The following is a 27336-nucleotide window of genomic DNA, read 5'->3' on the forward strand; positions in this document are numbered from 1 at the left end:
CCACCATGCCTAGCTAATTTTTGTATTTTTAGTAGAAATGAGGTTTCACCATGTTGGCCAGGCTGGTCTTGAACTCCTGACCTCAGGTGATCTGCCCTCACTGGCCTCCCAAAGTGCTGGAATTACAGGCGTGAGCCACCGAGCCCAGCCTTGAGCCTCATTTTCAAAAGCAGAAGGGTAATGAACTAGGATTTATGCCACAAATTCATATGGAAGATTTAATTATGTATGTTAAAGGGCACTGTTGCTTGCATATGTAGCCATTGGTTTTTGGTTTTAACCTATGGTTTGCATGTTGATGTTACTTTTAGATGCTGGCAAGTCAACCATTGGAGGACAAATAATGTAAGTCTGTATCTTTTGTTAAATAACAGAGTTAAATTGATTGAATGAATTTTAGGCATTGTAAACTTTCATACAGTCACACAAAGGAGATAAAATGGGTTCCCCCAAGAAAAATTAAAAATAAAATTACTGAGACGTAATACTGATGTTAAGAAGTGATTTTTGGCCTGGTGTGGTGGAACACACCTCTAATCCCAGCATTTTGAGAGGCTAAGGTGGGAGGATCACTTGACTTGAGGTCTAGAGTTTGAAACCAGCCTGGGCCGGCCTGGGCAAGACAGTGACACTCTGTCTCTACTTTAATTTTTTTAAAAAAGTAGTAGTTTTTGTAATGTGACTATTGTTATTGTTAAATGTGTTTCTGAAAGCTTTTACATTTTTTAAAAATAAAAAATGAACATAAAACTCTAGATTATGGAAAATCTTAGTCTGCTTTGCATATAACATACATGGGAATAATGAAAACCAGCTCTTGAATCTGGTGAATGGCAGAACTGTTTTTTCCTCATTCATTAGCTCCTTAAATGTATATGGATTTAATAGACAGGTAGACTAGCTAAAATGCTAAGATAATTTTTTGATCGTATGATAGGAATTTCCTAGGTATGAAATGACTGGCTGGCTTTTAGTAATGCATTTTAGTATTGACAAATCTTGATAACTAAAAAGTCCTAAATTTTTAATTGCTCCTCTAAATTAGACCCATTTCTTCAAACTGTGTCATCAGAAGACCTAGAGGGCTTGCCATCATCTTACCTAGTTAAATTTTTTTTTTTGAGATAGGGTCTCATTCTGTTACCAAGGCTGGAGTGCAGTGGCATGATTTTGGCTCACTGCAGCCTCGACCTCCTGGGCTCAAGCAGTCCTTCCACCTCAGCCTCCTAAGTAGGTGGGATTACAGGTGCATGTGACCAGGCCCAGGCCTGGCTAATTTTTGTGTTTTTTGTAGAGGTGGTGTTTCTTCATATTGCCCAGGCTGGTCTTGACCTCTTGGGGTCAAGTGTTCTGCCCTCCTCTGCCTCCCAAAGTGCTGGGATACAGGTGTGATTAACCACACCTGGCTAATGGTAATTGGTAATCTTGCCAGTTACTTCTGAACGTTTCCACAACAGAGACCCTAAGAGAGGCTGTTAAACAGGGGTCCTTCACCAGGTCTCTGTGGTTGAAGTGTCACAGCCATATGATGTTATGTTTCAGGACAGTGTATATTTTTTGCTGATGGACTGTAAGTTTTGGTGGCATCACACTGGGTTTCTACATGCAAATGCTTATGTGCACTGCACTATAGATGTCTATGTGGAGAACACATGAAAGCTATAGGGAAAGGGCTTTGAATTGGATTGAGTCAAAGGAAGTATGCGTTACTAACGAACTATTTTAAAATTATTATCTCATTTTGACAAGTAATAAGATTTACTTGCCTAGACAACATTGTTGCAATTTTTTCTCTTTTCTATAGTACCTACATTTACATTTACTTGTTATTTTATTTTTAAATTTACTTGGCTAGGCATGGTGGCTCATACCTGTAATCCTAGCACTTTGGGGAGGCCAAGGGGGAAGGATCATTTGAGCCCAGGCTTCAAGAACAACCAGGGCAATATAGTGAGACCCTCATTGCTATAAAAAATAAAAATAAAACTATATTTATTTTAAGAGACAGGGTCTTGCTGTGTTGTCCGGGCTGGAGCGTAGTGGCTATTTATAGGGGGGATCATAGCACACTGTAGCTTCAAACTCCTGTGCTCAACTGATCCTCCTACCTCAGCCTCTCAAGTAGCTGGGACTACATGCTTGCACCACCATGCCCACCTTATATTTACTTTAAAAAACAAACAAAAACCTTCTATATTCTGAAATAATTTTAGATTTACGGAATGATTGCAAAAACAGTACAGAAAGTTCCCTTCATTCATCCTGCCCTGATGTTAAAACATCTTATAACCATAGTCATTCATCAGAACTTCCTTATTACTGGTGAAATTAGTCATAATTACTTGGTTAAGGTGTCATCTGTCAAGATTGTCCACTATAAGGTTAGTTTTTCCTTTTCTTTTCTTTTCTTTTTTTTTTTTTTGAGACTGAGTCTCACTGTATCGCCCAGGCTGGAGTGCAGTGGCGCGATCTTGGCTCATTGCAACCTCTGCCTCCAGGGTTCAAGCAATTCTCCTGCCTTAGTCTCCCAAGTGGCTGGGATTATAGGCATGCATCACCACGTCTGGCTAATTATTTTGTATTTTTAGTAGAGATGAGGTTTCACTATGTTGGTCAGGCTGGTCTCGAACTCCTGACCTTGTGATCCGCCTGCTTTGGCCTCCCAAAGTGCTGGGATTATGGGCGTGAACCACCACACCAGGCCACTTTGTCTGATAATTTGAGACTGTAAATATCCTTTTTCCACTTACACTTTCCATAATTTTAGCATCCACCAGTGGTACCTTTAACTATTTTCTAGCCAGGCATGGTGGCTCTCACACCTGTAATCCCAGCACTTTGGGAGGCCGAGGTGGGCAGATCACTTGAGGTCAGGAGTTCGAGACCAGCCTGACCAACATGGTGAAACCCAGTCTCTACTGAAAATACAAAAACTTAGTCTGGCATGGTGGCACATGCCTGTAATCCCAGCTGCTTGAGAGACTGAGACAGGAGAATCACTTGGACCCAGGAGGAAGAGGTTGCAGTGAGCTGAGACCACGCCGCTGCACTCTACCCTGGGCAACACAGCGAGACCCTGTCTCAAAAAAAAAAAAAAAAATATGGCCAGGCGCAGTGACTCACGCCTGTAATCCCAGCACTTTGGGAGGCTGAGGCGGGTGGATCACCTGAGGTGAGGAGTTTGAGACCAGCCTGGTCAACATAGTGAAACCCTGTCTCTACTACAAGTACAAAAATTAGCCGGGCATGGTGGTGGATGCCTGTAATCCCAGCTACTCGGGAGGCTCAGGCAGGAGAATCACTTGAACCCGGGAGACAGAGGTTGCAGTGAGCCGAGATTGTGCCATTGCACTCCAGCTGGATGACAAGAGCGAAACTCCGTCTCAAAAAAAAAAATATATATATATATATTTTTTTTTAAATATATATTTTTAATACATCTATTTTGAGATGGACACACACACACACACATAAAATAACTATTTTCTGGAGTTGAAATTCCCCTCGGCGATTTTCACATTTTCCTAATTCCACTGAGTAATTCGTGAATAATTGTTTACTTTTTTTTTCTTTAAATGTTTTCAGGTATTTGACTGGAATGGTTGACAAAAGGACACTTGAAAAGTATGAAAGAGAAGCTAAAGAGAAAAACAGAGAAACTTGGTATAGTAAACTTTAATGACATTATAAATTACTTTTAAGGAAACGATGCCCACTTATTGCTTTTGGAGCCTGTTAAAATATAAATTGTTGAAGTCTGAAATGGTATCACAACAAAGGAAATTTCCCCTCTCCTCATAATACACAGAAGATGAGTTCCTAATGACTTAATAACTAACACAGAGAAATTTGGAAACAATCCATACATTTGGTGATAGACTTGTTGAAAATATTATAAACCATCCATTTAATTGGGTCATTCTGCAACCACTGAAAACTTACATTTACATAATTTGTAGTAACCATGAATAGAACTTGCATTGTGGTGGCAGTTGGGGGGAAGCAGGAAACATCCTTGTGCTTAAGATATGACCATTATGTAAATAAATGCTGGAAATAAAATGGAATGGAATTATTGACAGTGGTTGCCTTTGAATGGTGAGACAGTCAACTTTTTTCTGTTTTCTTTTTTTTTTTTTTTTTTTTTGAGACGGAGTCTTGCTCTGCCGCCCAGGCTGGAGTACAGTGGCCGGATCTCAGCTCACTGCAAGCTCCGCCTCCCGGGTTCACGCCATTCTCCTGCCTCAGCCTCCCGAGTAGCTGGGACTACAGGCGCCTGCCACCTCGCCCGGCTAGTTTTTTGTATTTTTAGTAGAGACGGGGTTTCACCGTGTTAGCCAGGATGGTCTCGATCTCCTGACCTCGTGATCCGCCCATCTCGGCCTCCCAAAGTGCTGGGATTACAGGCTTGAGCCACCGCGCCCGGCCCTTTTTTCTGTTTTCTAACCTTACTACTTTTATTTTTAAAAAGTTAGCAAGCCTTATCTCAATGGGATATTGGTGGTCATTTAAGAAAAAATAAAATTATATTCCTCTATAATAAGCGGGAAAAATGTTAGTCAGTGTTATAAAAAATTGAGGACATGCTATGAAGTACAGATGATGAGGTAAGCTAAATTAATGCTTACTGTTATGGATGGTTTGAATTTATATAAATTTTTACTTGGCAGTGTAATATTGAAGCAATTTTTAGCAAGTAGCCATTGCTCCCACATGGTGCGTTAGTGGCTTTCACTTTTCAAAAATATCTGAGGACAGTTATTTTTTATTTTATTAAAAAGTTTTAGGCCTGGCACAGTGGTTTACGCCTGTAATCCCAGAACTTTGGGAGACCGAGGCGGACGGATCACGAGGTCAGGAGATCGAGACCATCGTGGCTAACAAGGTGAAACCCCTTCTCTGCTAAAAATCCAAAAAATTAGCTGGGCGAGGTGGCAGGCGCCTGTAGTCGTAGCCACTAGGGAGGCTGAGGCAAGAGAATGGCATGAACCTGGGAGGCGGAGCTTGCAGTGAGCCGAGATCGCGCCACTGCACTCCAGCCTGGGCAACAGAGTAAGACTCCCTGTCAAAAAAAAAAAAAAAAATACAACAATTTTTATTGGGCCAGGTGTGGTGACTCACGTCTGTAATCTCAGCACTTTGGGAGGCAAGGCAGGCAGATCACCTGAGGTCGGGAGTTCGAGACCACCCTGGCCAACATGGTGAAACCTTGTCTCTACTAAAACTACAAAAATGGCTGGGTGCAGTGGCTCATGCCTGTAATCCCAGCTCTTTGGGAGGCCGAGGCAGGCGGATCACCTGAGGTCAGGAGTTCGAGACCAGCCTGACCAACATGGAGAAACCCTGTCTCTACTAAAAATACAAAATCAGCTGGGCGTGGTGGCACATGCCTCTAATCCCATCTACTGGGGAGGCTAAGGCAGGAGAATCACTTGAACCCGGGAGGCGGAGGTTGCAGTGAACCGAGATCGGGCTGTTGCACTCCAGGCTGGGCAACAAGAGTGAAACTCCATCTCCAAAAAAAACAAAACGACAAAAATTAGGAAGGTGTGGTGGTGGGCACCTGTAATCCCAGCTACTTAGGAGCCTGAGGCAGGAGAATAGCTGAAACCTGGGAAGCAGAGGTTGCAGTGAGCCGAGATGGTGCCGCTGCACTCCATCCTGGGCCAGAGTGAGACTCTGTCTCAAAAAAAAAAAAAAAAGGGGCCAGGCATGGCCTGGGCTCTGTCGCCCAGGCTAGAGTGTAGTGGCTCCATCTCCGCTCACTGCAAGCTCTGCCTCCCGAGTTCACACCATTGTCCTGCCTCAGCCTCCCGAGTAGCTCGGACTACAGGTGCCCGCCACCACGCCCGGCTAATTTTTTGTATTTTTAGTAGAGTCGGGGTTTCACTGTGTTAGCTAGGATGGTCTTGATCTCCTGATCTCGTGATCCGCCCACCTTAGCCTCTCAGAGTGCTGAGATTATAGGCGTGAGTCACCGTGCCCATCCAAAAAAGTTGTATTACCCTTTGACTCTCAAGACATCCATTATTTGTGTTGTATTTTGTGCCATGTGAGTATAAAAATGAAGTAATAAGGGAGCTCATTATCACTTAACACACAGTGATACTGGCATTTGTACTTAGTTTTTCTGTGTATGTTGTCAACTTGCCATAAAATAATGTTCTAGACTGTATAATTGACTGTGTTTATATAAAACCTCCAAGGGTTTGAATCAAAATAATACATTTTTTCAGTTTTCTTTTTTTTTGGAGACAGAGTCTCCCTGTGTCACCAGGCTGGAGTGCAGTGGTGCAATCTCAGCTCACTGCAATGTCCGCCTCCTGGGTTCAAGCGATTCTCCTGCCTCAGCCTCCCCAGTAGCTGGGACTACAGGCACGCGCCACCATGCCCAGCTAATTTTTGTATTTTTAGTAGAGACGGGGTCTCACCATGTTGGCCAGAATGGTCTCGATCTCTTGACCTCAGGTGATCCGCCTGCCTCGGCCTCCCAAAGTGCTGGGATTATAGGCGTGAGCCACTGTGCCCAACCCCCCTTTTTTTTTGAGACAGAGTCTCGCTCTGTTGCCCAGCCTGAAGTGCAGTGGCACGATCTCGGCTCACTGCAACCTCTACTTCCCAACTTCAAGCGATTCTCCTGTTTCAGCTTCTGAAATAGCTGTGACTATAGGTATGCACTACTATGCCCAATTTTTGTATTTTTAGTAGAGATGAGGTTTTGTTGTATTGGCCAGGCTGGTCTCAAACTCCTGACCTCAGGTTATCTGCCAGCCTCGCCCTCCCAAAGTGTGGGGATTAAAGGCATGAGCCACCGCACCCAGCCCTATTCTTTCAATTTCTTCGTTTACTTTTTTTCTTTTAATTTGAGACGGAGCCTCTCCCTGTTGCCCAGGCTGGAGTGCAGTGGCACGATCTTGGCTTACTGCAAGCTCCTGAGTTCAAGCGATTCTCCTGCCTCAGCCTCCTAAGTAGGTGGGATTACAGTTGGGCGCCTCCACACCCTGCTAATTTTTGTATTTTCAGTAGAGACGTGGCGTCACCATGTTGGTCAGGCTGGTCTCAAACCCCTGACCTCGTGATCCACCGCCTTGGCCTCCAGAAGTGCTAGGATTACAGGTGTGAGCCACCGTGCCCGGCTCAGTTTTAATTTCACCAGTCTTGTTCATGATTTAGTTGTTGTGTGATCGACATAAAGCTGGATGTTGTCAATTATATCTTTAATGGTGAAGAATATCCTAAAAACTCTGATGTTCTTAGGAATATTACTCTTTTTTAAAAAAATTATTTCAGGTACTTGTCTTGGGCCTTAGACACAAATCAGGAAGAACGAGACAAGGGTAAAACAGTAGAAGTGGGTCGTGCCTATTTTGAAACCGAAAAGAAGCATTTCACAATTCTAGATGCCCCTGGCCACAAGAGTTTTGTCCCAAATATGATTGGTGGTGCCTCTCAAGCTGATCTGGCTGTGCTGGTAAGAAGACATTTCCAGTCCGTCTAATTTGTTAGTAGTCCCACTTATGTCTTTAAATTTGAATTTATCTTCTAAAAGCTCAAATTCAGGTTGTAGTGAAATATAATGATGTACACGGTCAGTTTTCATCATACTAATCTCTTCAAGAAATCTTCAAAATTTGATTTACTTCTGAAAGTATATTTTACCTTTTCTCTCCTGTTGCTGTTACCTATTACCATGTCAGATCTTAGTCTCTATTAAATGCCAAGTCCGCCGTTAGGCACCATGGGTAAAAGATGAATAGGAAACCATCTGTTTCATATGGTCTTCAGTCGTTTTGCAATTTTCACAAAATACTGGTAGTAGATCCCTTTTTTTTTGTTTTTTTTTTTTTTTTGTAGTTACAAGGTCTAGAAAGTAAATGTTGGAATTTTAAAATATGCAGGTATACTAGATTTTGGGAATGTGGGGGATTGGAAGCATTTAGACATTGTTTGATTTGTGGCATTCAAAAGCAAGTACGTCATAACTCATTTTCTTCTGTTTTCTTGCCAAAAAACCTTGTGATATAACTGAAAGGAAAGATGTTTTACTGCCATAAGGGTATGCCTGAAGGCGTAGGAGTAAACTGTTTCCTTTCTTGGAATTAGGTAATCTCAGCCAGGAAAGGAGAGTTTGAAACTGGATTTGAAAAAGGAGGACAGACAAGAGAACATGCAATGTTGGCAAAGACAGCAGGTGTAAAACACCTAATTGTGCTAATTAATAAGATGGATGATCCAACAGTAAATTGGAGCAATGAGAGGTGAGCGTAGATGTCTGGTATTTTATGTTAGTGGGACTAAGGATGGTTTTGTTATTGTACGCCTTTTTCTCTAGGGTTTTTCTAAACCTTAATCTGTTTACTTAGGAAACTAGAGTTCTTGGTTTACATTGTAATTGAGTTATTTTGGTTATATTATAATTGTAGATATGAAGAATGTAAAGAGAAACTAGTGCCATTTTTGAAAAAAGTTGGCTTCAATCCCAAAAAGGACATTCACTTTATGCCCTGCTCAGGACTTACTGGAGCAAATCTCAAAGAGCAGTCGGATTTCTGTCCTTGGTACATGTAAGTAACTGTTTTTTCCTTTTTTTTAAAAAGGAAAAGGATGTTACTACTTAAATTACTTATAAAGACATACGCTGAGTAACATGTTAACATATGCTATTGAGCATACATCTTTATAAGTAGTTTAAGAGAATATTAACTGTAACCTTGGTTTTAAAAATACTTAGATCTTTGCCCATTTTTAAACTGGGTTATCATTTTGTTGCTGAGTCCTAAGAGTTCTTTTTAATACTGGCCACCAGTCCCTTATCAGCTGCAATCTGATTATAGCAAGTATTTTCTCCCACTTTATGAGTTGCCTTTTTTCACTTCTCGATGGTGTCCTTTGAAGCACAAAAGGTTTTATTGTTGAAGCTTTTTACATTTAGGTGTGTATTTTATTTTGAGTTAACTTTTGTGTAAGATGTAAGGTCTATGTCTAGGTTCATTTTGTTTTTGTATATTAATTGTTTACACACAATTTGTTGAAAAGACTATTCTTTTTCCATTGAATTGAATTGGCTCCCTCATTGAAAATCAAATGACCATAAATATGAGTTTATTCTTGGACTCTGTGTTTCTGGTTTTTTTGTTGTTGTTTATTTGGTTTTTTTTGAAACAGGCTTTCACTCTGTTGCCCAGGCTGGAGTGCAGTGGCATGATCTCAGCTCACTGCAACCTCTACCTCCTAGCTCAAGAGATCCTCCCACCTCAGCCTCCCAAGTCGTAGGGACTATAAGCGCATGCCACCGCACCTGGCTGATTTTTGTATTTTTAGTAGAGATGGGGAGTCACCATGTTGCCCAGGCTGGTCTTGGACTCCTGGGCTCAAGAGATGCACCTGCTTTTCGGCCTCCCAAAGTGCTGGAATTATAGGCATGAGCCACTGCACCCAGCCAGTACTATATGTTTAAAGGGGAAATTATTTTATGGAATCTTGGTTTGAAAACTGGAAAAGTCGATAAAAATTAAGTAATATAGTCAATTTATTACATATAGGTTATTTGCTGTAAAATACTTTTCTAAATTTTAATAAGTTTATGAGGAAGCCTTATACTGAGCAGTTTTGTAATATTTTTAGTTTTCTGTGGAATAAGTGAGATGAAATGGATAATAAATTGGTTGAATGGGAAAAATACATGAGTAGAATGAAAATATTGTTATAACCTGTTTAAAGTTATAGTCATGTAACTTAACATTTTGATATTTATGTTGACTTTCTTTTCTTTAATGGATATTGTTGTTATGTTCTCAGTGGATTACCGTTTATTCCATATCTGGATAATTTGCCAAACTTCAGTAGATCAGTTGATGGACCAATCAGGCTGCCAATTGTGGATAAGTACAAGGTACCCAAAATGTTAAAGAAATTGGGTTTCTTGGGAGGTGAAATCATTGTTGTGCATTTTGTTTCTAATTATGAAAACTTTTTTTCTTTCTTTTTTTTTCTTTTTGAGACAGAGTCTCACACTCTGTTCTCCAGGCTGGAGTGCAGTGGTGTAGTCTGGGCTCACTGCAAGCTTGCAGGTCACGCCTTGCAGGTTCATGCCATTGCCCTGCCTCAGCCTCCTGAGTAGCTAGGACTACAGGTACCCGCCACCATGCCTAACTAATTTTTTTGTATTGTTAGTAGAGACAGGGTTTCACCGTGTTAGCTAGGATGGTCTCGATCTCCTGACCTTGTGATCCATTCACCTTGGCCTCCCAAAGTGCCAGGATTACAGGTGTGAGTTACTACACCTGGCCTTCTTTTTTTTTTTTTTTTTTTTTGAGATGGAGTCTCGTTCTGTCACCCAGGCTAGAGTGCAGCGGTGTGATCTCAGCTCACTGCAATGTCTGTCTTCCAGGTTCAGGAGATTCTCCAGCCTCAGCCTCCTAAGTCGCTGGGAGTACAGACATGTGCTACTGCATCCGGCTAATTGTTTTTTGTATTTTTAGTGGAGATGGGGTTTCACAATGTTGGCCAGGCTGGTCTCGAACTCCTAAGCTCAGGTGATCTGCCCGCCTTGGCCTCCCGAAGTGCTGGGATTACAGGCATGAGCCACCATGCCTGGTCCAGAAACTTTATTAACAACATAACATTGATGTCTTTTTCTTACTGGCTTTATTTTAGTGGTATAGACAGACCATAATTTATTCACAAGTTTAGTTTATTTTAGCTGTTTCCAGATGAGCCAGGGATCATATCTCAGTGATAAACTCATAGATGTAACTGCTGGGCTCAAAGGATTTTCTCATTAAAGTTGATGCATATTGATAAATAGCATCGCAAAAATACTGTGCTAACTTCTGTTACCACTGGCAGCATGAGTGTTCGTTTTACCACAGCCTCACCAGCACTGGATGTTCATCTTAAAATAAACTTCCTTGTTTTTAACTGGATTTCCAACTTGAATTTTTTTTAAGTTTTGCGGTATCAGTGTATGTAATGTTTTCTCCTCCTCAAATACATCATTCTTTAATTAGCTCCATTCTAAATTTCTTTAACAAATACTGTTTTTTCCAATTTTATATATGAGGAAACAGGCCTAGAGATCAGGAGAACCTGAATTGGTACAATCAGTTCAGATCTTCCAACATGAATTTCTTTGTTGTTTTTTGCACCTTTTTTTTTTTCTTTTTTCTTTTTTTAGATGGAGTCTCGCTCTTTCGCCAGGTTGGTGTGCAGTGGCATGATCTCAGCTCACTGCAACCTCTGCCTCCTAGGTTTAAGCGATTCTCATGCCTCAGCCTTCCGAGTAGCTGGGATTATAGGCATGCACCATCACACCCAGCTAATTTTTGTATTTTTAGTAGAAATGGGGTTTCACCGTGTTAGCCAGGATGGGCTCGATTTCCTGACCTTGTGAGCCACCGAGCCCAGCCTGTTTTTTGAGACAGAGTCTTGCTCTGTCTCAAGCTAGAGTTGAGTGGTTCAGTCTTGGCTCACGGCAACCTCTGCCTCCCAAGTTCAAGCGATTTTTCTGCTTCAGCCTCTCGAGTAGCTGGGATTACAGGCATTCCACCATGCCTGGCTAATTTTTGTATTTTTAGTAGAGATGGGGTTTCGCCATATTGGCCAGGCTGGTCTCGAACTCCTGACCTCAGGTGGTCCACCCCCTCTGCCTCCCAAAGTGTTGAGATTATAGGCATGAGCCACCGTACCCACCCTGCACCATATTTTCTTTTTAAATCATAGGCATCCTGCATTATTAATATGATCACACAAATGCTTATGACAAATTATTATAGAGTATTTGTTACTGAGTTTAAGATGAACCTAAGCCTTCTACTTAAGCAAATGATTTTCCTTTATGAATAAGCAGTGTAGAATTTCACTTTGGGCTATTGAGCTGTTATACAGCACCAGTAAGTCTGAAACTGGATTTTATTTTACATTTCATCAGGATATGGGCACTGTGGTCCTGGGAAAGCTGGAATCAGGATCTATTTGTAAAGGCCAGCAGCTTGTGATGATGCCAAACAAGGTAAGAATCTGTTTCCCATCTATTTATTGATTTTTTTTTTTTTTTTTTTAAAGATAGGGTCTTGTTCTGTCACTGAGGCAGCAGTGCAATGGCACAGTCATAGCTTATTGCAGCCTCAAACTTTCAAGTAATCTTGCCACCTGAGCCTCCCAAGTAGCTGGGACTATAGGCATGTGCCACTCTGCCTGGCTAATTTTTTTTTTTTTCTTTAAATAAAAATTGAGATGGGGTCTCACTATGTTGACTAGACTAGTCTCTAACTCCTGGCCTCAAACAGTCCTCCCATCTTGGCCTCCCAAAGTGCTAGGATTACAGGCGTGAGCCACCATACCTGACCTCCTTTGTGTTATTTTTGACTGTTCAATTGCTGATGTTTGCAGATAACCTGAAGCAGGGCTTCTCTAACAGCTCCAAAGATGTTGCTTATGCTGGACCATATACTTGAGTCATCAGTACCTTCAGATGGAGATTTTGCTAGATTTCAGTGAGAATTTATTTACCATGCTAACTCCAGGCAGAGTAAATTAGAAAAAGAATCCATTATCAAATGTAATATTTAGACATAATTGGCACCTTACAAATTGTATTATCTCGCTTCTTGATGCCTTGTGCATTGGAGATTAGAATATATAGTATCTTCTAAAATGTTTCTATTTTAAAGCCTGCTTTTTCCTATTATCTTTGCAACTTGAAGGCTGACATCTGAATGAAAATAATTCTCAGGTTGAGTTCTTAGTTAGTTGTTGTTGTTTTGAGATGGAGTCTAGCCCCATCGCCCAGGCTGGAGTGCAGTGGTGCATTCTTGACTTACTGCAACCTCCGCCACCTGGGTAGCTGGGATTACAGGCATGCATCACTATATCCGGCTAACTTTTGTAGTTTTAGTAGAGACAGGGTTTCACCATGTTGGCCAGGCTGGTCTCGAACTCCTAACCTTGTGATTTGCCCGCCTGGGCCTCCCAAAGTGCTGGGATTACAGGCGTGAGCCACCACACCCAGCCCTTACTGAGTTTTGTCTGTAGAGTTGTCACAAAAATTATGGAGATGAGCCAGGCCGGGTGGCTAACACCTAGCACTTTGGGAGTTTGAGGTGGACAGATAGCTTGAGCCCAGGAATTGGAGACCACACTGGGCAACGTAGGGAGACTCTGTCTCTTTGAAAAATAAAATTAGCCACTTGTGGTGATACATGCCTGTGGTCCCAGCTATTTGGGAGGTTGAGGCAGGAGGATTGCTTAAGCCCAGGAAGTCAAGGCTGCTATGATTTATGATGTCTGATCATACCACTGCACTCCAGGCTGGGCAACAGAGCAAGACCTTTTCTCGAAAAAAAAAAAAAAAAGCTATGGAGGTGTAAGGCAGCTTGGTGGTTGCAAGGGGCTGAAGGAGGGAAAGTAGGGAGTGACTGCTTAATGGGTATAGGATTTCCTTTTTGGGACAATAAAGTTTTAGAATTAGTGGTATTGATTGTACAACATGGTGAATACACTAGATGGCACTGAATTGCAAACTAAATGGTTTAAAAGTTAAATGTTATTATTTATATTTTTTCCAGAATAGAAAAAAGTATGATTCTCTAAACATAAGTGAAGTTAGTACCCAGACATATTTGCAAGTGAGGGGCCTTAGTAGCTAGTATAGAGAAAGTGGCTGTTCTCTGTGGAAGCCGTCACTTGATACTAATCACTAGGCAGGTACAGAATGTCCTAGAGTTGAGCAAGTCTCAAAAACTCACTTCAGTTTAGTCCTCCTGAATCTCAGTGGAACAGAGCTAGAATAGTTTAAAAGACATAGAGGCGGCTGGCACAGTGGGCCACGCATTTAATGCCAGCACTTTGGGAGGCTGAGGTGGGTGGATCACGAGGTCAGGAGTTCGAGACCAGCTTGGCCAACATAGTGAAACGCCGTCTCTACTAAAAATACAAAAAATTAGCCAAGTGTGTCAGCGGGTGCCTGTAATCCTAGCTATCCAGGAGGCTGAGACAGGAGAATCGCTTGAACCCAGGAGGTGGAGGTTACAGCGAGCCAAGATCACACCACTGCACACCAGCACGGGCAACAGTGCGAGACACCGTCTCAAATATCAAATAAAAAAGTGGCAAGACTTTTACAATAAAAAATTCATGGGGTTGGCAACCTATGGAATGAGAGAAAACATTTGCCAATCATATATCTAAATATGGGGTTAATACTAGAATATATGAAGAACTCCTACAAGTCAACAAAAAAACTAAACAACCCAATTCAAAAATGGGCAAAGGACTGCAATAGACATTTTTCCAAAGAAGATGTACAAACAGCCAAAACGTACATGAAAAGATGCTTAGCACCACTAACCATTAGGGAAATAGAAATCAAATCCACAGGGCTGGACATGGTGGCTTACGCCTATCATCCCTGCACTTTGGGAGAAGCTGAGGCAGGAGGATCACTTGAATTTTGAGACCAGGCCAGGTCTCTATGTGTAAGATCCCATCTCAGTTAAAAACTTTTTTTGGAAAACAAAGTAACATGTGTTGGCAAGGATGTGGAGAATTTGGAACCCTTGTGCACTGTTGGTAATGTAAAATTGTGCCAAGTGCTGTGAAAAAATATAGCACTTCCTCAAAAAATCAAACATAGATTTCCCACGTAATCCAGCAATACCATTTCTGAGTATATACTCAAAAGAGTTGAAAGCAGAGTCTCAGATATCTGTATAAACATGTTCATAGATGCATTATTCACATTAGCCAGAAGGTGGAAGCAGCCCTGGTGTCCCTAAAGGATGAATGGATAAAGCAAGCGTGTTACATATATGTAATAGAATATTGTACAGCCTTCAAAAGGAAGTTCTGACATAGGCCACAACATGAATGAACCTTGAGGACATTATGCTATGTGAAATAAACCAGTCACAAAAAGACAAATACCGTATGATTCTACTTAAATGAGGTACCTCAAATAGTCACAGTTGTCAACTGAAAGTAGGATGGTGGTTGCCAGTGTTTGGGGGAATGGGGAGTTTCAGTTTTGCAAGATAACAAGATTTTAGAGTTCTGAATATTGGTTGTACAGTATTTTAATGTATCTAATACTATTGAAACGTACACCTAAAATGGTTATGCTGGTAAATTTTGTTACATGTATTTTAACCACAGTAATTAATGGGTTAAATTAAAAATTGGTTTTTTACTTTGATATTTTATGAAACTGTTCTGAGATACAGATAGTGGTTTTTTGTTTGTTTGTTTGTTTTTTGAGACGGAGTCTCACTCTGTATGCCAGGCTGGAGTGTAGTGGCACTATCTCAGCTCACTGCAACCTCCACCTCCCGGGTCCCAGTTCAAGCAATGCTCCTGCCTCAGCCTCCCGAGTAGCTGGGATTACAGGAATGTGCCAACATGCCTAGCTCATTTTTGTATTTTTAGTAGAGACGGGGTTTCACCATGTTGGCCAGGCTGGTCTTGAACTTATGACCTCGTGATCCACCTGCCTCGGCCTCCCAAAGTGCTGGGATTACAGGCGTGAGCCACTGCGCCCAGCCAATACAGATTGTTTTTTAGGTGAGTGACTTCTAAACTCTTTCTTTCTTCTTTTTTTTTTTTGAGACGGAGTCTCCTACTGTGGCCCAGGCTGGAGTACACTGGCGCCATCTTGGCTTACTGCAGCCTCCACCTCCAGGGTTCAAACAGTTCTCTGCCTCGGCCTCCCGAGTAGCTGGGATTACAGGTGCCCGCCACAGCGCCTGGCTAATTTTTGTATTTTTAGTAGAGACAGGATTTCACCATCTTGGCAAGGCTGGCCTTGAACTCCTGACATCATGGTCCACCTGCCTCAGCCCCCCAAAGTGCTGGGATTCCATGTGTGAGCCACCACGCCTGGCACCCCCCGTCCTTTTTTTTTTCCCCCTGGAGATGCAGTTTCGCTCTTGTTGCCCAGGCTGGAGTACAGTGACACGATCTTGGCTCACTGCATCCTCTGCATCCTGGGTTCAAGTGATTCTCCTGCCCAGTCCTCCCGAGTAGCTGGGATTACAGGCACCTGCCACCATGCCCCGCTAATTGCTTTTTTTCTTTTGTATTTTTAGTAGAGACAGGGTTTCACCATGTTGGCCAGGCTGGTCTCAAACTCCTGACCTCAGGTGATCCACCCGCCTCAGCCTCCCAAAGTGCTGAGGCATGAGCCACTGCACCCGGCTTGCAGAGCATTGTTAAATGTAGTAAATGTCACTGATGGTAAATTTCATGTGTATCTCCTCTCACATCACTTGTTCTTTTGCTTCACCTTACTGCCACAGCCAGCATTGGAAGTACTGAGGAGCAATACTGGCATCAGAACTGGAGGCTTCCATAACTATTTTATTTTTACATTAAAAACTTTTTTTTTTTTTTTTTTTTTAAAGACAGGGTCTCGCTGTGTCACTCAGGCTACAGTGCGGTGGTGTGATCGTAGCTCACTGCAGCCTTAAACTCCTGGGCTCAGGCAATCCTCATGCCTCAACCTTCCAAGTAGCTGGGCTAAAGGCATGTGGACTACCCAGCTCTATGGACTATTTTGTTAGAAACAAAGAGTTCAGGCTGGGCGCAGTGGCTTACGCCTGTAATCTGAGCACTTTGGGAGGCAAAGGTGGGTGGATCACCTGAGGTCAGGAGTTTGAGACCTGCCTGGCCAACATGGTGAAACCTCGTCACTACTAAAAATACAAAAAATTAGCCGGGCGAGGTGGCGGGTGCCTGTAATCCCAGCTACTTGGGAGGCTGAGGCAGGAGAATGGCTTGAACGCAGGAGGTGGAAGTTGCAGTGAGCCAAGGTCACGCCACTGCACTCCAGCCTGGGCAACAAGAGCAAAAGTCTACCTCAAAAAAAAAACAACAGTCCTATGCAGCCATCATCACTATCTAATTCCAGAGCATTTGATCACACCAAAAGGAAATTATGTATTCATTAAATAGGTGCTAGACTTTTAAAGCTTAGTTCAATAACTTTTAAGTAGTACACAATTCCGATATTTGGAGATTGATACGTAATGGAAGACAGGTTTATTAAATCCTTCATAGAATTCCATAATAATAAAAATTATATCCATGAAACTGAAATCCAAATATTGTGTTTTTGATTTTGAAAAAGTAAAAAAGGCAAATATACTAGTGTATACCGTGTTCTATTTGGAAATGATTAGAATGTGATATTTAAAAGGTGACACGTTAATACTTTAATTGGCAGTTATACTTCTAGGATATGATTTTCACCGATCATATCTAGGCTAAGATTTTATGTCCATACAGATATAGTAAGTGTTTACAGTCAAATCTTGAAACTCTTTATTGAGCAGACATTCAGATCATTTTATGTCCCATAATGCAGTCAATGTGTCAGAAAACCTCCAGTCTTGTTTTATTTTAAAGCACAACGTGGAAGTTCTTGGAATACTTTCCGATGATGTAGAAACGGATACTGTAGCCCCAGGTGAAAACCTCAAAATCAGACTGAAAGGAATTGAAGAAGAGGAGATTCTTCCCGGATTTATACTTTGTGATCCTAATAATCTTTGTCATTCTGGACGCACATTTGATGCCCAGGTAAACAAATTATTGTCGTTGTAATAGTGGGTTTTAATGTCTAAATGAAATTGGAATATCAGTGCCTTTTGTCCTGATTATTGGTGACATGCCAGTTAACCCATCTTAGTGTATAGAAGGGGAATGGAAATATTATAAGCCACTTATATATCATAACCACAATAGGCACCTCATACAAGATCTTCAAGCTGGTACAAGTGCTTACTGCATAAGGAGTATTCTTTGTAAGTTCCTTTTTATGTTTGATCTCCTGATGATACATTTTAGAGTATCTAATATTTACCGGAGCACTGTTACTGTGGAAGTCATGGTTTATGTGCTCATTCACAGCACATGGCTTTCCAGACAAGAAATTACACAAGTTTCCCTGTTATTAACAAGGTAACCTCCCTAGGAGAATGACAGAGTAAGTGACTGGTGTGGTTAACAGAATTTTTTAAAGTTCTGTTCTAAGGTATGACAACTAATCAAGTTAGATTTTGATGCCAGATGTAAAGTTGTTTACTTTACTGGACCTTGGATATTGAGAAATGGATAAAGCTGGATAAGTTTACATCTAGGTAGCTTCTGAGCGGTAAAGATTAGCTTAATTCCTTGGGGAATATGAGGAAAGGCTTCCCAAAGAAGAAAGTTGGCCTGCTGTCTTTTATTTTGTTTGGAGATGGAGTTTTGCTCTGTCACCCAGGCTGGAGTGCAGTGGCACGATCTCGGCTCACTGCAACTTCCACCTCCGGGATTCAAGTGATTGTCCTGCCTCAGCCTCCTGAGTAGCTGGAATTATAGGCGCCCACCACCAGGCCTAGCTGATTGTTTTGTATTTTTAGTAGAGACGGGGTTTCACCATGTTGTCCAGGCTGGTCTCGAACTCCTGGCCTCAAGTGTTCCCCCTGCCCACCACGCCTCGGCCTCCCAAAGTGCTGAGATTACAGGCGTGAGCCACTGTGCCCAGCCAGCCTGCTGTGTTTTGAAAGTTGACCAGGGACTCACCAAGAACATTAATAGAGGACAGGATATTGAAATTCATGCTTTGAGGTCAAGCAGCCTGACCCCATCCTGTGAACAAAATTAGTAAGACAAACCTATCACCTCTAATACAAAAATCACTTTTAGGCCGGGCACGGTGGCTCAAGCCTGTAATCCCAGCACTTTGGGAGGCCGAGACGGGCGGATCACGAGGTCAGGAGATGGAGACTATCCTGGCTAATACGGTGAAACCCCGTCTCTACTAAAAAATACAAAAAAACTAGCCGGGCGAGGTGGCGGGCGCCTGTAGTCCCAGCTACTCGGGAGGCTGAGGCGGGAGAATGGCGTGAACCCGGGGGGCGGAGCTTGCAGTGAGCCGAGATCGCGCCACTGCACTCCAGCCTGGGAGACACAGTGAGACTCCGTCTCAAAAAAAAAAAAAAAAAAAAAAAAAGTTGGTGTCCTACTGAGATGGTAACACTAATTCTTGGGATTTATATGGCGCTTAAGAACACTGAATTCTTTTTTACCCTAAGGATAAAGATAAGAATGTGTGTGTTTGTTTGTTTGACAGATAGTGATTATAGAGCACAAATCCATCATCTGCCCAGGCTATAATGCGGTGCTGCATATTCATACCTGTATTGAGGAAGTCGAAATAACAGTGAGTTTAAGATAATTGGTTTATTTCGGTTTTAATACCATTTTATCTTCATAATTTCTAATCAGCAACAGTGATGCAGTTTTATTTCTATACCTGTTCTTAAAGATTATTTCATTTGGCATTATTCTGATTTTCTCATACTCTTTTCTTGGTTAGGCCTTAATCTGCTTGGTAGACAAAAAATCAGGAGAAAAAAGTAAGACCCGACCCCGTTTTGTGAAACAAGATCAAGTATGCATTGCTCGCTTAAGGACAGCAGGAACCATCTGCCTGGAGACCTTTAAAGACTTCCCTCAGATGGGTCGTTTTACCTTAAGAGATGAGGGTAAGAGTTTTTAAACTGATGTCTAGTAGTATATCCAGGATACCTAGCTTTGGTCATCTTCATCATCTCAGTACAGTACACATTGCAGTGGGTTCACAGAAAACTTCGATTCACATTCTGTATTCATATGAATGTTTTGAGTTGAATGTATTGAACAGAATTGACCACGTGTTTTAGCAGTAATGCCAAATCTAGTAATGTTCTACGTAAAACATCTTAATTTTGATGTTTTGTGAGTAGTGGATTTGGAGGGCTGTTTTGTTTACTAAGACATTTCTATGATGTAATCCTTTGTAATATGTCTGGAGATTAAAAGGGATATAGAGAATGATTTTTTTTACACCTAATTTTTCAGAGGTCTAATGTTTGTGACCTTTTGTGTGCATCCATTTCTGCCTACCTCTCGGTGACGCAGAACAACTAATATTCCCATCTTGGGGTCATGAACTTCTTTGGCATAAAAACAAAATGTTATGAAACGTTTCCTTATGGTCTGTTAATATTCCTTTTCCTTTCCTTTTTTTGAGATGGAGTCTTGCTCTGTCACCCAGGCTGGAGTACAGTGGCACAATCTTGGCATTGCAAGCTCCACCTCCCAGGTTCACGCCATTCTCCTGCCTCGCCTCCCGAGTAGCTGTGGCTACAGGCGCCGCCACCATGCCCGGCTACTTTTTTGTATTTTAAGTAGAGACAGGGTTTCACCGTGTTAGCCAGGATGGTCTTGATCTCCTGACCTCGTGATCCACCCACCTTGGCCTCCCAAAGTGCTGGGATTACAGACGTGAGCCGCCAAGCCTGTCCCGGCTGTTAATATTTCTAACTTAGATAACCATTTTAAGACTATAGAAGACTTTACATAAAACATTATAGTTCCATTACAATACAGAATAGTCATTTCACATGTTCATTCCAATTCCATTTAGCAAAAACTACTTTGTATCTACAAAGTCTTAGGAACTGTGCTAAGCCCTGGTGATGAATACAGTTCCTGAACCTTACACTGGACAAAATTGTATAAAGACAATGTTTATTTTACTTTAAAGGCCCAGAACTCTTCTGGTTGATAGTAAAACTGGTTATTGTGTTTATCTTATTAATATAACAAAATGATAGTTTTAGTTTACCACTCAGAACCTGATAAAATCAGGAAGACAGAAGAAAAGCAATTAATGTAGCAGGAATTCTTAACCCTAGAATTATTTTTCCCTAAAAGATAACTTGGGTTAAAAAAAAAAAAAAGATAACTTGGCTTTTAGGTTTTCCACAAGACCCAGTGGGTTTTGTATTCCTTTCAGTCCACAGGAGTACCACCAGAAGGATGTGTTCACTGCATTGTAGTCAGTGGCGATTGCTGTGTCTTTTCAGTTACTTAAGGATAGCTTTTGGGATTTTTTTAGCAGCTTTATTGAGATACAATTTTCATAATATGAAACTGACCTGTTTTAAATATATAATTCAATGAATTTTAGTAAGTTTCCAGAATTGTACAACTATTACCATATACTAATGTTAGAACATTTGGAACACCTAAAAAGAAACCTTATACTTGTTCATAATCACCCCTTATTCCCACCTCCACCCCTAGGCAACCACTTTTCAATTTGTCTTTTATAGACACTCCATAAATAGAATTATAAAGTATGTGGTCCTTTGTCTAGTTTATTTTACTTAGTATGATTTTGAAGTTCAACCATGTAACATGTTGTTAATTCCTTTTTATTGCTGAATAGTATTCCATTGTGTGGATATTCCACAAATACAGATATTCCCCCCGCCCCCGCTTTTTTTTTAATCCAGAGGTTTTTGGCCCAGTGTGGTGCCTCACGCCTGTAATCCCAGCACTTTGGGAGGCCAAGGCAGGCAGATCACCTGAGGCCAAGAGTTCAAGACCAGCCTGGCCAACATGGTGAAACCCTTCCTCTACTAAAAATACAAAAATCAGCTGGGCATGGTGGCAGGCACCTATAATCAGCTACTCGGGAGGCTGAGGCAGGAGAATTGCTTGAACCTGGAAGGAGGAGGTTGCAGTCAGCCGAAGTCACGCCACTGCACTCCAGCCTGGGTGGACAGAGTAAGACTCTGTCTTTACTCAGTGGCTCATGCCTGTAATCTCAGCACTTTGGGAGGCTGAGGCGGGTGGATCACCTGAGGTCAGGAGTTGGAGACCAGCCAGGCCAACGTGGTGAAACTCCGTCTCTACTAAAAATACAAAAATTAGCTGGGTGTAGTGGCGGTCACCTGTAATCCCAGCTACTCGGGAGGATGAAGCAGGAGAATTGCTTGGTGGGGGGCGGGGGGAGATAGGTTTTTGATACAGGGAACCATCTCTTTACCAGCTCCCCCAAATAAGACCCACTTATTAAGACTACCTAAATAGAATTATCATGGGTTTGGCAGTAAAGCTAGTTAATTAGTAACTTACATTGTAAAAAATATTTTTGTGATTTAAAATAATAAGTTTTAGTATCTTATATAGACTTGCTGTTAACTAGTGAAAGATTTTTTAAAATTTTCATTTCTAGGTAAGACCATTGCAATTGGAAAAGTTCTGAAACTGGTTCCAGAGAAAGACTAAGCATTTTCTTGATGACCCTGCACAATACTGTGAGGAAAATTGACTGCAAAAGCCTACTTCACACCGCCTTCTCTTATTTTCTGCCCATAAACCTGTCCCCATATTTTGCAAAGAGGAAATTCACAGCAAAAGTCCACATTATGTCAGCTTTCTCATATTGAGAGCTCTGCTATGCCACTGTTGAATTTTTCCCAAGATTCCCATCCCTAGCCCCCTCTTCAAACTCTGCTTCCTTGGACAGATTTGGCAATAGCTTTGTAAGTGATGTGGACATAATTGCCTACAATAATGAAAACCTACAGGAATTTTTTTATTTTTCATTTTCCCCTTAGGCATATTTAGTATTTTTTCCCCAGGCAGATCATTCTGAGTGTGCGAGTGTGTGTGCACATGTTACAAAGGCAACTACCATGTTAATAAAATATTCAATTTGAAATCCTTTTCGGTATTTGAATTGCTTTTGAATAATGTTTTTTATCTGGATGTAACACTGTTGCATTAGCTTTTTAACTTTCCCAAGTAATTGAATACATTTTATTACTTGGACTTTTATAAACTCTTTCCCGACCCACTATAAATGAGGCATTCACAGTGTTCAAGTTTGTATTAAAGGAAAGGATTAGTTTGACCCCTTCTTTTGATTGTTAATGCATACATGCAGTTAAATCCCTTTATCCAAATGTGACACTGCTTTACTAGGTCTTTCAGTTATTTATTTATTTTTTTTTCCAATTATATTGTAACATGATTTCTTAAACACAGTAAGTTGTTTTAAAATGAACAGCATACTGTAGTTTTTGTAAGTAAAGCGTAATGAAATTGTACCCCGAGAGAAAATTCCATTAACTCGTTAAATTAGTGGAATTTACAACAAATAAAGCATGTTTGAGACCTGGCAAAAATTCCTCTTTTAGTATTTATAAGAGCTGCATGCTTCTAGTATGAAAACCGTATCAGTTGCAAGTGCCACTTCTACAAGTTACCCAGTTTACTCTTTTTACCAATAACTTTGAAGTTTGGATGATCCTTGCTGGTTAAAGCTAAATCTCAACCCAGCAACTAAATAAACATATTTCGAGTCATCAGAATCTGCACAGACTAAAATTATCATCGATAAGTAGAATCAAGCACAGTGTAAGTTTTATCTCAATTTGAAATGCACTGAGTTTTCTTAAGTGTAAAGCTGAAATTTGCTCACCATGTTTTTGATGAACCACAGTGCAGCACTATGGTGGTTTTAGATTGAATGACTTTGTGCTATAATTATCATGACTCTGAAATTTTTCATGAGAAAAATGAGGAATGGAGGCAATTTGTAGGTTTATCTGAAGCCCCCTTGATGTTGAGTGTTGCCATTTATCAAAGAGAGCCTCTTTTAGATTGTGATTTTTGTCTAAATAAGGTACTTTGTAACTGTATATTTAATGACAAGTCCCTTCCCTGTAATTTTGCTCCTCAGAAAAGAAAAGCCTGGACAGACTGTATTTCCAGTCACAGAACATAAAACTTAATCTATTGGGTGTTTTGTTCTGTTTTGAGACAGAGGCTTACTCTGTCACCTAGGAATGGAGTGCAGTGGCTCGATCTCGGCTCACTGCAGCCTCCACCTCCCGGATTCAATTTCCTGCCTCAGCCTCTTGAGTAACTGGGATTACAGGAGCCCACCACCAGGCCCAGTTAATTTTTGTAGTTTTAGTAGAGACGAGGTTTCACCATATTGGCCAGGCTGCTCTCAAACTCCTGACCTCAAGTGATCCACTCGCTTCAGCCTCTCAAAAGTGCTAGGATTACAGGCGTGAGGCGCTGTGCTTGGCCTAGTGTTTTCTTAACTGTGAAATTCCCATTCATTTCATGAATGAGGCTACATCTTATGGACAGAGCAAAGTTATTGTTCTACAGATTCTTGAAACTATAATTATGGCTATTAAATTGCATGAAATTTAAATAAATTTTATTATGTCTGCAAATATCTGGGCTTTTATTTTTCTGGAAAATATAGGAGCTTTAATCAAAACATAATAGTTCTTTTTGTAATTCCATGTTAATAAAAACAAATACTAATAATTGCTTGAATTTTAATGAATATTTAAAAGTTCAAGAGCCACTGAAATCATTTCCAGAGATAAGAGTTCCCTTTCTAAATTGAACACATTTTTAAAAAATAAGTTATGTTTGCTACTAAAACATTTGCACTGTTAGAATATTATGTGCATGTTGCCAAGACTCTTAAGTAACTTGGATATCAACTGTGAAAGGCCTACCTCTAAAAAGTAACAGGTCATACAAATACAAATGTAACTGTAAAAATTCCACTGGATTCTTGCATATTTGCAAGATTAGATTATTCAAAAGAAATTTCAATGCTAAAATTAACCAGCAACATAAGTTCTATGGGCTTTGAAAATTGTTCTCATCTTTTTAAAGTTGATGCATTTTCAAATCCTGCTTACACGGGCTATTCATTTGGATAAGGAAGTTAAAATGTCTAAGGTGAACTTGGCATTATGTGGAGACGTTGGACCTTTATAGAGCAATACAAATTCCTGTGCTGTCATTCTGTCTTCTGCAAATGCAAACGTGTTTAGATGGTCGACAGTGCAAAAATAGGGTAGTTGGCTGCATATTTAGGGTATCACCTAAGCATTTGTTCTCTATCTTTAACGTTGTTCTACTAGAATGATTTTTTTCTTGCATCTTTTCACATTAATGATGTTCTTTATATAACTTTCATGCTAGATTATTTAATTAGTTTTTTAAATTAATAAAGTGAATTTAAGAAATGTTGAAATAAACATCTAAGTAATTGCCATTTTAAACCCTTGTTTCTTACTGTGGGAGGGGGGAAATACAGCACTCATTTCTTGTTTTTACTTTGCAAAAGTAAGTGAAAATCTATGTAAAATCAAACCAAAAGAGTTGGACTGAGTGTGTATTGTCTTGAGATTAAGTGACAAATAGTAAAGTGTTACTGAATAATTAAGCCCATGTATTTTTTTTTTGTTTTGTTTTGAGTTGAAAATCTTTGAAATATGTGATAACTGAATGTCAAAAGTTCCTAAACTCTAACAGTGCAGGTTGTTCACTGTAACAAGAGGTAACTCACATTTGCTGGTTACATAAACTACAAGTACTGCTCTCACAATATGGGACTTTGAACTGTGATGTAGTTCAACAGTTGCCGGCATCCTCTCAGCTGATGTGCTGCGAATATTTTGGGTCAGACTTGCAGCCAGATGCAGTTTTGCAACCCAAGAAAAAAGTTGAACCTATGGTCAAAAACTTATCCCAAGATGAACTCTGGAAAAAAATCAGCTAAACTCCCTTGGCGATCTTCAGGAACACTAGTAACGACTGTAATTACTCCGTGATCTTTGATGACTATTATACATAACAGCACTCTAGCACCTTTCCTTACTGGCATGGACTTCCTCATGGACCGCTACTTCATGGATGATAGCTTAATTGCTTTGGGTAGGGATTTAAGGTAGTCAAGGGGAAAACATGCAGTTTTATTACAGCTCTTACCATCAGGCAACTTTCAACTTTAAAACCCTTTGTGAACAATCTGGTTATAGCACTATAGCTCTGATTTTAGGATGGTTTAAATGTTATATTCATTGTTGGCCTACCTTATCACAACAAACTGTGCCATTAATCCTCTCACAGACATACGTAAGGTAGAGAGAGCAACCAGTGGTTTTAGGGGACAATTATCTGTCTCCAAATAATAGGCTTTATTTCTTCCAGCTAACTTTTTCAGTGATTCTAGCAGATGCCATCTATACATTCTTGATCTTGTTTCTTTCTTTAGAGATCTCGCCATGGCAGCAACTTGTTAAGTGTAATCACATAGCACAAAAGACTTAACTAGGTTTACATTTATAGCAGTCAGTTGTGGTTAGATTAGGTTTCATAGTAAATGGAATAGGAAGTGTTTTTATTTTCTAGTAGTAATAATGTGGATTCCATTTGACCCAGTTTACTGTCAGAATTCAGTTCAGGTAGATTTGGTTCAACTTTTGGTGGTTTTTGGCTCTAGGATATTCTTGACTTTAATATCCTAGAACTTACTGAGTCTTCCCTTCCCTTCAATAAATACACTTCTCACATACCTCTAATCCTATGCTTCCTTGAAACAATAATGCTAGCTGAGTTGTTTACTAAGGATTATTACAAGGGCCTGAAGGTGTGGGAGTGGAGATTAAAACCTTTATGTTCTCCAATATAAGGGAAAAGCAGATTGGCACTACGTCTGATTAGGCAGAAAACACCAGGATTCCTTAAGTGATCCTTGAAATGGTTATTGTTTTCTGCCTTGTCACATTTGCCACTGTGCCCTTTAAAACGATGTGGAAACCTCAGGTTTGTGGACAGCACAGGTGGAACGACATTTTGTGCTTCCTGAGGCTCCCCTCTACCAGGCACATTAGCTTAGTGCTTCAGATGTCAGCCCAAGTCCTTGCTACCTCCTTTTCCTGCTGCCTGGGGAAGAGTGTGTTGGAGCTGGAGCGCTTGCACTCTTCAGGTGACTATTCTCACCTCCATTTCTTCCACATGCGTTAGGTGAAACTGAGGTCTGAGCCTCCTGCAAGGTCTACATTTTAAGGACTCACACATCGGGCTCTCAGAAATGTACACACCTGTTAGTTCTGTTTGTTCTAAAGGAAATGTGGGTATCTCAGGCCAGGACTTAGTGACTAAGTGACTAGTTTTCGCTAGACAGTAGGTTAATACCTAGATCTCTTTAAAAAAAAAAAAAAAAAAAAGGATTAAAGGGAGCTGATCAGGTTTGCGAGTTTTTTAGCCTAATTCCAAAGCATGGAAGAGTGCTCTAGGTAGGACAGAAATTTTTTTCTTATGATTTGTAGCTACCTACTGTGCCTGACTTGGTGCCTGTGTGAGGATTAAGCCCTTAGTCTGCTCTTGCAATTATTCAAATGACAAGTTAAATTTGCTTTTGTAATAACAATAAAAGTTGTCATCTTCCCTTTTGAAGGATTTGTCATTCGTAATTACCTGTGTTGTAACAAGCAAAAGCCATCCATGCCCTTTTCTGTACAATCCTTTTATTTTTGTATCAGCTATTGGAACCATCTACCAACAGGTTTGTTGGATGGATCTAATAAGCTCTGTCACATAAGGGATTCACAAACGTCATCTGCTTGCATATGGTATGCAAGTCTTTTGTATAATGTATACAACAACCTTAGGAAACAAAAAATAACCCTATAGGAAGTT

General features: G+C 40.7%; 1 protein-coding gene across 6 annotated transcripts in view; it reads left to right on the forward strand.

Moving 5' to 3' along the window:
* Positions 1-27093, forward strand: part of GSPT1 (G1 to S phase transition 1) — a 48872-nt gene extending 21779 nt beyond the window's left edge. For 3 of the 6 annotated variants that reach the window (XM_025371167.1, XM_025371162.1, XM_025371163.1), the window contains exons 5-15: positions 312-345; positions 3586-3663; positions 7291-7471; positions 8104-8258; positions 8424-8564; positions 9799-9892; positions 11930-12010; positions 17398-17571; positions 19109-19198; positions 19355-19523; positions 22046-27093. In XM_025371167.1, the coding sequence (XP_025226952.1) occupies positions 312-345; positions 3586-3663; positions 7291-7471; positions 8104-8258; positions 8424-8564; positions 9799-9892; positions 11930-12010; positions 17398-17571; positions 19109-19198; positions 19355-19523; positions 22046-22098 (1250 nt within the window). In that variant the 3' untranslated portion in view covers positions 22099-27093. The remainder of the gene's footprint in view (positions 1-311; positions 346-3585; positions 3664-7290; positions 7472-8103; positions 8259-8423; positions 8565-9798; positions 9893-11929; positions 12011-17397; positions 17572-19108; positions 19199-19354; positions 19524-22045) is intronic. The other 3 variants (XM_025371165.1, XM_025371164.1, XM_025371166.1) reach the window with 1 other exon arrangement.
* Positions 27094-27336: the final 243 nt, after the last annotated feature.

Source organism: Theropithecus gelada, chromosome 20 (assembly GCF_003255815.1).
Source record: "Theropithecus gelada isolate Dixy chromosome 20, Tgel_1.0, whole genome shotgun sequence".
Taxonomy (NCBI): Eukaryota; Metazoa; Chordata; class Mammalia; order Primates; family Cercopithecidae; genus Theropithecus; species Theropithecus gelada.